The 11544-nt window shown below is 37.7% G+C and overlaps 1 protein-coding gene across 1 annotated transcript; it reads right to left on the bottom strand.

Moving 5' to 3' along the window:
* Positions 1-1964: 1964 nt before the first annotated feature.
* On the bottom strand, positions 1965-11018 carry LOC131359105 (up-regulator of cell proliferation-like). The gene is made up of 4 exons (XM_058398681.1): positions 10959-11018; positions 9946-10034; positions 9748-9804; positions 1965-7331 (listed from the first exon to the last, which is right to left on the bottom strand). The coding sequence occupies exons 2-4, from the start codon at positions 9971-9973 to the stop codon at positions 2656-2658; spliced, it is 4761 nt and encodes a 1586-aa protein (XP_058254664.1). The 5' UTR covers positions 9974-10034; positions 10959-11018; the 3' UTR covers positions 1965-2655.
* Between the last annotated feature and the right edge of the window lie 526 nt (positions 11019-11544).

Raw genomic sequence — 11544 nt, 5'->3', positions numbered from 1 at the left:
TAATTGTAATAATTAAGATTACGACAATAATGGACCATGGACAATGCATTTAATGTAGCTTGGTGTAATGGAGGTGGGTGTTAGAGGAGCTCTTTATTTGAAAGTACTTGAATTGTTTTTAACTGTACCTTCCTGCATACGTAGGTATACTGTATTTACAACACGGCTGTTATTGTGAACCTGTTTCTCATTTAACTCTTTTCTCTGCCTCACCCTCATCTATTTAAAAACAACTTTACACCCATATGATTTATTTATTTGTTTTTATGTAAGAGTAAGTGTGGAAAAAAGACTTCAGGAAATACTGGACTGGCAAATTAAATCGAAAGTTTGTGAACGCCTGTGAGGTGACACCTCGTAAGAATGTTTTCACCTTTAGATTTGGCCATAAAAACATGTCATAACAATCAATGTCAACATGTCATAAAATTCAATCTGCAAGTATCTGAACATTTTTATTAACTTAACGCTGAATAAAAGAAAGTGCAAATCACATAAAACGTAAGAAATATAGATTGTAAAATTTCTTCCAATTTTTATGCATGTGAACTTGTGCGATGACATGTTTTTTTTAAACTAGCCCTTTAAAAAAATTGTCTTCATGTATACTTAAGTTTTAGACTGATTGTATTCTTAACTGGAGACATAGTGAAACAGTAATGATGTATTTATTTATAGAGACTTCATGGACCACAAGTCACACAGCAGGCAAAGAAGTCAATTATAAGGTTAGCTAAACAGATAGAAGCAATGCAGTTCAAACATACTAACTAAATCTCCTGAAACTGTGGTGAGAGAAGGACCCTGTGGGTCTGGCAATTAGTGGTTTCCAAGAGGGAGGAGCTGGGACCAGGAGGATCTGGTGGAGATCTCCCTTGATTGTTGTAGTGAGCACTGGTTGCCAGGTTTTAAGGGGGAATTTCCGACGTGTTTCTGCCTCTTCCCAGTCGTACAGACTTGACAAGGTGTGTTTGCATGCAGCCACCCTTACCAGTTGCCTAAAAGTAATTAAGAGGAATTTAAGGTTGTGCTCAACTTGGGGGTAATTAAGAAATCCCACAATGGTCCTAGGATCTTTGAGACAGGCGGGTACAGGCAGATGGAAGTACAGTATCTGGTTTCCAATTGGGCCTGGGAAAGGGGCGTCATTAAAATTTGAGGTGGTGGGTGAGCTGTGAATGGAGAGAAGGTGGGTAAAACTGGCAGGTAGTTTGGGATGATTCTCAAGAATATTTAGTTGTGTCTTTTTGTGCTTTTAGAGATTCCTATAAGGAGATAAGGAGTGGCTGACCAGGTGGATTGGGCAACAAACACTCACAGACGGAGCGTGAACTTGAATTTGACAAAGAAAGAGCTGCGAGTGTTTTTTCCCTGAACTGACTTGGTTTTGTTAAGTTTTGTGGAAGTATGCCAAAAAAAATGGACTTGTCAGACAGCTCAGTTGTCATTTTCCACCCTCTTCCTCCCCACCCTCAAACAGCAGGGTTCTACAGCAATGTATGCTTTTAGATCATAACACTCCTGCTTTCTCAGCTGGTCTGCAGAAATATGTTAAGCCTTTACATTTGCTAATGCTATTCATTAAAAAGCATTATGCTTGGCATATATCATTTATGTACAGTTTCACGTATGGAAAAAAAAAATCTATCCAAATCTTTTGTTTCACTGTGTAATGTCCTAATGCTTCCAGTCACCTAATAACATTTGTCTTGTTGGTTAACAAATTTATAGTAAATGTTTACACCTAAAGCTTAATTATACTATTATTATACCTATGTACAGTGTGTATCATGACAATAAAGTTTAATTGAAATGAATTTAATGAATGAGAGATTTTTTGCTTATGACATTTTATTAGTTTATTTCAATAACACAAATGTAATAATTGTCTTCACAAGCACTTTTGCTTTACAGATAATGTTATGTATTTGTTTATGTAGTCAATTCATAAACATACCCACACTGTTTGCTCACACATTATATTCTGAATAACACGTTCATTTGAATTCAAGCAGAAAGTAATTAATAAACATTTTAACAAAGTTGTAATAGCTGTAACAAAGTGATTAACGAACACAGTTATAACTTTTGAATGAATATTGCAAAAACAGAAATAATCAAACCAGCAAAAAATCCTCAGTTTCATTTATTAATCCATGTAGACATACACATAATCCTTAAAAATCATTCTTACTGTGACTGATTAAATATTTCGATGATAGGAATTGAGAATGTGCCTTTTTTCACCATATCAACAATACAGCTCAAATGATAGAGATAACTAGAGCTCAGAAAACCACCTGAGCCATAACGTTTGTGACAGAACTACGAATTGTTATTGTCATTGTTTAGTTGTTTGGTCAGGTGTTCTTCAGAAATCCCAATACGTTTACTGGGACATTTTGTCTCAATTTAATATTTAATACAGGAGGTCATACAGAAGTCGCCATCTCCCATAAATTTATTAAGAAAGTCTTGTTCCAGCATTCCGATGTATGGCATTTGCGACGTTAAAACAAATTTCATGCAGGAACTAGTTGGGGAGCGGAGTGGACGAATACGTCGTCACACGGCGCTATACGAGGAAGACGGCTTAGATTATGATTTTACCACTACAGTATGTGAGTTCCGACTTACAGCGAAAATCGCGTTATTTCACACCATGGGAAAGGAATTCCGACGTAAGTTGAGGACCCCCTGTATGTTTTTCTTTAGACTAAGAAGAGCCTGCCCTTTAGTGATTTTCTTCCATTCATCTGGATACACAGCTGGCTCTGCATTATAAAATTCAGCAAATTGCTTGTTGAATGTCACCATTACATACTTCCAGTAATCCGAGGCTTCTATAGACATGTCAGGTGTAATATGCCAGTCTGGATAGTATTTGCGGTAGTCTTTGTACAGTTGAGGTTCAAAATCTGTTTCTTGATTTTCGAAAGTTCTATTGCCAAGTACACTAGATGTACAGATCTCTTCACAAAGAGCTTTATTATTTAGAGAACCACAAAGTCCTTTTGGTCTGTGCACAGCTGCATGGTGTTCCTGATGTTCCTTTCTTTCTGCTTCACATGGTGTTTTGCAAAAGGGACACTTTTTCCCACATCCAAACACCCTCTTAAAGAGCACATTTTGGGGCTTCACAGACACACTGTTCAGTGTCTCTTTGATATCAGAGTCAGAGATCTCATCTATTAGCTGTAGCTTCATCTCCTCTATACATTCATTGAGACTTTTGGTGAAGGAAGCACAATCGGCTGTATTCTGAAAGAGGACCTGTTCCACTTTTTTCATGGAAATTGAGATCTCACAGCTCATATATTTGCAAAAGTTCTGGATCAACTTTCTCGCACCTCTTTCATTATTTGGCAAAGGAGTCCCATTGTCATCAACCTTAGAGGCTGCCATTGCTTTTATGATCTTTTGCATTATGTCATTCAGCTTCTTCCTTTTTATATTTTGCAGAGATATGTCTTTGGAAAAGCATTTAACGATACTATTGTATATCCATTCTTTGATATAAGGATTGTATTGCAAAATGTACCTGTTAAAATCCTCAAAGTTTGATTTTTCCAGTAGTTCCTTTTGAATTGTGTACTGACACAGCACTCGAGAACTATACTCAGTTGGGCTTTTATCTAGAACTGCATCAACAATGTCAGGTCCGATGGACTGTTCGATGTACTCAGTCACTGCTGGCTTGAGACAGAGCTGAGTGAATTCTCTTGCCTTCCTGTGACACTGGTCATTCTTTCTGTACAAATCAATAAAATCAGAGAGATACTGACTCTTAAATTTCTTTAAATGTTTCAGTGGATCTTGTTCAGCAAGATATTTCCTGTGCATCTCTGTGAATTCCCGAGAGGCAATGCCACAAATGTGCAATTTCAGGTCAAATTCAAATTTGGTATCGTAATTGGTGCCTGCTTTTCTGAGGTGTTCATTAATTTCATCAAGCACATCTTTTGTAAATGCAGTTTGGTAATCACCTTTGGATTGTGTAATCTGTTCAATCATCCTAAAGCAACTGGAAATGACATTATCTGCAGTATTCTGTAGATCGTGCTTTACACTGCGGTTTGCATATATTAAACGTTTTAATTTTCCTAGTTTCACATGTTCTTTCTTGGCCTTGAACTGCTCTTGCCCATATTCTGTCAATTTCCCCATTGTCTGCAAATATTGCATTACGTTACGATGTTCAAAACTTGAACGAAAGTTCCTAAAAACATCATGAGGAACATCTTTTTCTGTAAAACCACGGATGTTTCCCATCTCTTGTGTCCACATTCTCTCAAAATCTGCTTTGAGATCCTCATCAGTCACCTCACTGTCTTTGTAGTTCTGCAGTAATTGCAGGACCTTGCATTTGATTATATCAGAGTGCTTATTCTGTATGTCTTCTACTTTTTCCTTGTTTCTTCTCTTCTCAAGAGCAAATTCAACTCTCTTTCTCACTTCCTCTGTCATTTCACTCTGCAGAGATTTAATGCTATTACCAAAATCAGCTCTGTACTTTTCTACCAAATGCACGTAACGCTCTTTCTTTTTATAGTAGTCTTTCAGTTTTTCACTGATTGATTTGGTTTGAACCTCAATCTCTTTGTGTAAGTCTTTCTTCAGTCTTCCAGCAACATCATCCATAGAATTGGTTTCAACATTAGATAGTTGAACTTCTGCACTAGAAATCAAAGGCAAGATATGTCTTTTGAAAGACCACTCCCAGTCTGAAAACTCTTTGCAAAGACTGCCATAGGCATGGGCCACAAGACTGTTTCTGAAACTAAAGATGAAATTCTCAAACTTCACTGCCTTCCACAAGTTACGCATCCATTGCAGGAACCCTGGGATCTGAGAGGGTTCTTCATTCTTTCTTGCTCTAAGTATGTCAAAGAGAGTTTTCTTTAGATCAAGAACAGCCACACTGTAGCCTGAATTAACTGGTGCCATTGGTGGTGTGCCATGCCATAGGCCTGGTATATACCAGTTATTTTTTTCCACATCATAATCCAAAACATCAGTGAATTTTTTTATGTTAGACTTCTTTTCCATCCCAGCTGCAATCACTGTCATCTCATTTAACTGGTCCAGGAGCTTTTTCCGTTCATTCAGGTTTTTGTTATTTGCTGAAACACCACCAACATTTTGGTGGACAAAGTGGCAGACTGTTTTTTTACCAACTTCCTTCATCCGTAAAAAAGCATGAACTGCTATCTGCAAGACGTCCTTCATCTCTGTGGAATTTTCCATTGCTATATTGATGATGGTTACATCACTAAGACCAATCACAAACGTGGCCAATTCATTGTCATGCTCATAACTGTCCTCCAGTTGGGCCAGTGCTGGTGATTTCAAACCCTCTGTATCAATCAGAAGGACAAAGTCACAAAGTAACTCTTCCTTCAAGTCTTCACCCACAGGTATGAGAATCATGTATGCTCCACGTGTGCATCGTCCACTACCCACTGCAAACTGAACTCCAAACATAGTGTTGAGCAGTGTTGATTTACCAGAACTCTGAACCCCTAACACAGTTATTACCAGTAAACGGCTCTTCTCCGCAACCATCGAGTGAAGCTCCATGAGAACATCACTCACCCATTTCTCTGGGATATTTGATGCATCTCCATCAAGTATCTCAAGAGGAAACCCAGCTAGGAGCATTTTGGCAACCAGACTAGGGAGACTGCTTATTTTATCAGAGATTTTGTTTGATCCAAATGAAGCAGCTTCATAGATCTGTCCCATTTCTCTCATGTAATGCTCTATGCCAAGAGAAGAATCAAGAAGTTCCTGGTCTAATTGGGCTATAGCATCTCTGTCTCTATTTTGTTCACACTCTCTGTATTGCCGTTGAAGTTTTGACATTTGTTTGCGTGAACGCATGTCCATCTTTAGTCCCATCCATTTCAGAAAAAAGGCTCGCTCAGTATCATCAGAGCCTAACAAAGCATCAATAAAGATTTCCATTGTTTTTGTCATTTTGTACTGATTTTGTTTGTTCCGAATTTCCTTAATTTCTTTTTGAAGTTTTACCTTAAATTCCTCCAGGCTCATTCCTTCTGAATTCTGTAATCTGCATTGCTGTTTCTCTTTATTAGCTAGTCTTTTCCAACTTTCACCTTGCAGTGGCAGCTGTGTCTTTTTATAGTCTGTTATTTGACGAACTCCAATAGTTTTCATGACTGTCTCTGCCATTTCTTCTGCTGAGACAGAGGCTTTTCCTTGAATCTCATCAACAGCAAGACCTAATTCCTGAGCGGTCTTCTTCATAGAATCAATACTAAATGATTTTTGGCATTCACTTAGAATAGTGTTAATTGAAGAATTGATCGATTTTGCAAAAGTAGCCAAATTCACTTTTTGGCTTTTTTTAATTATGTGGTCTCTATTCAGTTGCAGAGTATCAATTACTGCCTCAATAGATGACTTCACATCCTGCGTCATCTTTCTCTGAGAGTTCACCACAAGAAATATTTTGGAGTTTATTTCTTGTAAAGAGGCAAACAGCCTTTGTTCATTTTCTTCAACACTGTCCAGGAACACAAAGGTAGCTGTTGACACCTGAGTAAGAAAACTGAACTGTTGTCTAAAAGTGCAAACATCCCCTCTTAAATTAGCAACAGCCACTGCCTCAGGAAAGACATCAATGCTACTGTTTCCACATGGAAGACTCCAGCAAATTTCAACCAAGCCATTAGCGATTACCCTGGGAGCAGATCCTCCAATCATTTCTCGATGAGTAAAGAAGTCATGGTGCTGCTGTGAATTGTTGAGCACTTGGTTCAAAACCTGAGACTTGGACAAACTGCAGTTACTTAATCTCACAAATGATACCAAGGGAATTTTTGCATTAACAACACTGTCTTCAACAAACCCTTTTGACTCTGCCATTGATTGAGGACGCCATTCTTTCAGGATAGCTCTAAGAGCCCATAACATTAAAGTACATTGATTATGTACACCGTGAGGTAACACAAAAGGTACCGCAAACTGACACATTGACATTTTCAGTGCAATTTCTTGCTGGAGAAAACTATCTGCACAGAGAAAGAAGGCAGTGTGAAGATCTAGAAGGTTAAAGCTACCATCACTGTCCTCTTCACTAAACAAGTCATCTGACTTATCATTTTCACAAAGTGCTGATAGCATAAACCTTGAGTTTGAATTAACCATCAGTAGCTTTCTCAGGAAGGCCCATGGTATTGCTTGCAGTGAGTCAATCTTTTCATTGGACACAGTGGCACTGTTGATTTCCACTAAAGTCCTCAGCGTCAGCTTGTTTGGGTAGTACTTTTCAAGTCCCAGTGTTTTCAAAAGTGAAAGATGTGCATCTGAAAATAAAAACATTTTATTTTAACAATTTTATTTTAATAATTTTAATAATATGTTGTTATGAATGATAAATAGTCACATATATGCATCAAGTGTTCTTAGGTAACCTTTATATTTATAGCTTTTGGGAGCTATAAATAAAAAGCAGGTGTCATTTCCACAGCAACCTACTGAAGTTATGACTAGTCTCTATCAAAGATATTTGGGTGTTATACCACCCCCTGACTCTGCATGAGTAGCAGTTCAAAATGATGCAGTCAGCTGACTTCACATCCTCAAAGGGTGCATATGAAGTTGATAGGAAATAGTTGCCTGATGATTGGGTATTGGACTTGGTCCCATTAAACCCATAGAGCAAATGAAGGATGAACTTTTTAATTGGGGGGTAACATGTAGCCATCTGATTTGGTCTTCTGGTGGTCCAGCGGCAGAATCCTAGGCTCTCATTGTTGCGGCCCAGGTTCAATTCCCTTGCAGGGCACTAACCCAGCCATTGAAGAGTTAAATCTCTGTGCTGGTCCCAAGCCCGGATTAAGTGGGAGGGTTGCATCAGAAATTTTTTATTTTTTCTTCATGTGGATTATTGTAATTACTTTTTTGCTTTTTAATTAATTGTGCAGAAAAATTATAAGTCACAGAAACATGAAACTTAGTTAACAGGTTGAACCTCCCCCCACTACTCAGGCAAGCAAGATGGGCCAGATGTTTACTTAATTTATCATGATCCCAATTACTTGTCGACCTCCAGATAGAGCTCTGATTTGGGGGTAGCCCTGTGAGCCTCTTGCTGGACTCTGTTGAGGAGGCTGCCATGTTGGGCAGCCATAGAAGCTCATGAGGTGGGCTCTCCCCAAAAAAGGTCAGGCTTAAACTCAGGCCGCCCTAACACCACTATCACCACAACACAAACTCTGCCACACTTCCTAGGGCAAGGTGTCCCATGGTAGCTTCCCCCACAATTGAACTGGGCCAGCAAAAAACTCCAGCTACTGACTCTCCTCTAGCTTGAGATGCAATGGAATCCTTCCTGTGGGCAATCAGTGCAGTCAAAGGGGGCAAAGGAGGCAGACTCAGTTGCAGTTCATGTGGGAGTGTGAGTAATCTGACTTAAGACTTATCTCTGCATTGACCCATGAGCTTATGTACTTTGGAAAATGAGCAGATCCTTTCTCTCTGCAGATTTTGGACTTTCCCTCACATTGGTAGAGGTTACTCTTGGTTCTAGAAAGTTTCAATCTGCCATACCAATTCTTACTAATTGGTAATTAGTTTGCATCTTATGGTATAGCCTTGAAATTTCTGTCCTCAAAGTCTTCTTTGAGCAATGGATTGTGATACCTTCACCCCTGCCCTATGGAGGTTGTTGGTGATGCCCCTGACTGCAGTTTTGGACTTTTTCATTATCGCTCTCACAAGGTTTCTGTTATCAACTGTGGTTGTTTTACTTGACCAAGCTATTAACACCAGTAATTTCTTTCTTTTCATTTCAAATTGTTTTCCAATGCCTTTGCAGTTGCTCTGATCAACTTTCCCTATTTTCCTAGTTTCGAAATTGCCTACTTTTCTCCCATAGGCAGATCTATGTACTTTTTAACAACAAATGCAGTTTTCACATGTGAAACCCCTGGCTAGACATTCTGAATTACTGGTTAAACAATCAATCTTACAGAGCAAACATGGGCAACAAGAAACACCAGTACTGCAAGTTGCATGCAGCAAGAGTAGACATACAGAGATATTAACTGCTTAAACAAACAATCTTAGAGGACTACACCTATGCAACAAGAAACACCTTCAGGTCACATGTTGCAATATTTTTACATTACTGTAAAAATAGGTAGCTTAAGAAAAGGTTCCAAACTTTAGTTTGCTTAACACGTCAGATGTAAATATCAGGAAATGAAAGCTATCATCACATATTAATCTTTTGATCACAAACCCAAATATGTTCAGTGTGTAGCAAAAACGAAAGAATTACACTTGCTGTTCTAATACTTTTGGATGGAAGTGTATCTTCATGAAACTTGAATAGGTTTTGGTATACGTGCAACAGTAACAGAACTAAAAACCTAAGATAAATAATGTCATAAACCTTATTTAACTGAGTGGGGTGAGGTTTGCTTGTTTATTAAAGAGGTAGATATTAATTTCCCAAAATTAGTCAACAACACTGGATATCTAAACACTACCTTCATTTTTAAGGAAAACAAAAAGCCTTATATCAAATACCAGAATATCTAAAGCAATACTTTGGGTTGTTGCTAAATTAATCTATAATAAAACAAATAACCCGGCATTTGAATTAAAGAAACAATGTAACCCAATAATAGTATATATTAGATATATCTACCCCATGTCTATGTTCTAAGCTCCATTTTCCTCTATAATGCCATAATGTTATTAACTTCAACTCACCACAAGGTGTGATTGAGTCCCTCTTTGATGATCCTGGTCCTGAACCAAAGGCTTTTGCTACACACAAAATAAAATTATGTAGAAAGACACAAATGCTATCACCCCCCCCCCACACACACACACACATACACACAACATCTTCATGAATATTTAAATGTATGTACCATGTTGAGAAAAATGCAAATCTATAGCTCTTACATTTAGTGTTTTTTGCAGTAGAAGCCATGTTTCTTCAGCATTAGTCTGTCATTATTTATGCCACGGATCAAACAAATCTTTTGTTATACCTGTGAAGAAAAATAAACCATGATTTGATGAGGTAAATGTTATTAAATGTATGCTTTAGAAGAATGTGGAGGAATCAAGGGGATGATTGGGATTGGGCTGCTCGGATAGGTGTACCTAATAAACTGACAAATGAGTTCGACTGTTGTGGGCATTGTGGGTCTGCTGAGGGATATCGAGACTTCTCTGTAGCAAAAAATGGTCTATAAGTAAAAATTTCAGAAAGAGGTACACTATAATAATTGTTTTTAATAATTAATTTTACATTTAACTGCAAAAGGAATCACAGTGTTTTTAAGGTTTCTTTCAGTTTTTCTGGCAATTTTTTCAGGCTGATTTAAGTTTAGCAGGATTATTTATGCTAGAGGTAAGGTCAAGCATAAACAATTAGCAATCAGAATCAGCCATCTGCTTATGTAAGCCTCCCTTGATGTAAGCATCTCTGAATACCAAGAGCACAACTGCACCCAGACAGCATGTTTTAATAATGAGCACATCCAGCCCATGTTGCTTATTAAATTACAACAGAGTGAGTGAACTAAAGTACGTCTACTGTAAACTGGTAGACAAGAATTTCTTTTGTCTAATTAGTCTATTTTTTAATAGTAATTCCACAATTTACAAAGGAGCATTATTAAGCCATGATTGTATAGTTTCTGACTATTTTTTAGCATTATAAAATATAACATTTACAAATTTATTTTGCTCTTGCCGAACTTCACCTGTTAAGCTTGACCTACGTTATTTCTGCATGTTCCACAAGTGCTTTTTCTTATGATATAAAGCTGTGCCAAAAAAGCGAAATAAACAACCAACGCATTGTCGCCACTGTAAGATTACAGCAATGCAAACGTATCCTGGAAAAGGTTTGTAGCGTCTAAAAGGAAGTAAATATTTGAAGTGCAGAAAGTATTTTCATTGCTTACCCCAGTTAGTCAATTACAGACTGTTGGGATGACTTCGCATGCTGATGTCTGTGTGTCTGCGTTATTTCTGTTTTAACTGCTGCTTATGGTCACTATTTGTAATTCCCTGAGATGGGTGTAGAACAGATTTGCAGAGCAGGTTCTGCAAGTGAAGAGCAGTCTGATGTGGCATCTGGTCATGTTACATATGACGATTTGCAATATCAATCAATCATAATGATGTAAGACTAATTGAAATTCCAGAAAATAATAAGCACTTTGTTAAACTTTTCTCCACCCTTAAGTATACATTTATGTGCAAACGGGTGTACCTTTTGTTTGAAAAAGTGACAAACGATAGAAATATGTGGTAGGTAGAATACTAGTTTCTAGTTATATAGTTTTATAGATTTCTATTTGAAGATTTTTACAATACTCATCATTTCATAGCAGCTTTACAGGCAGGACTTTAGGAATATGTTTGTATGTGGAGTAGATTATTATCATACAGGAAGAATCATTCCTGGAGAGGCCACTGATTCTCTCGTTAAATTTTATGCACAAGCAGAAGCTCAGAGAAGAAGATTTTGGAAATAATATTTCTCTC

Source organism: Hemibagrus wyckioides, linkage group LG09, assembly GCF_019097595.1.
Source record: "Hemibagrus wyckioides isolate EC202008001 linkage group LG09, SWU_Hwy_1.0, whole genome shotgun sequence".
NCBI classification, from domain to species: Eukaryota; Metazoa; Chordata; class Actinopteri; order Siluriformes; family Bagridae; genus Hemibagrus; species Hemibagrus wyckioides.
Note: the sequence above shows the minus strand (reverse complement) of the source record. Positions and strands in the feature narration are given on the sequence as shown.

Excerpts from the sequence above, each read along its gene's own strand:
- LOC131359105 (XM_058398681.1), bottom strand. The coding sequence starts at position 9,973 with ATGGCTTCTACTGCAAAAAACACTAAAT. Across the intron at positions 9,805-9,945 it reads TACTGCAAAAAACACTAAAT|CAAAAGCCTTTGGTTCAGGA; the intron begins GTAAGAGCTATA and ends TTTTGTGTGTAG. Across the intron at positions 7,332-9,747 it reads GGACTCAATCACACCTTGTG|ATGCACATCTTTCACTTTTG; the intron begins GTGAGTTGAAGT and ends TTTTATTTTCAG.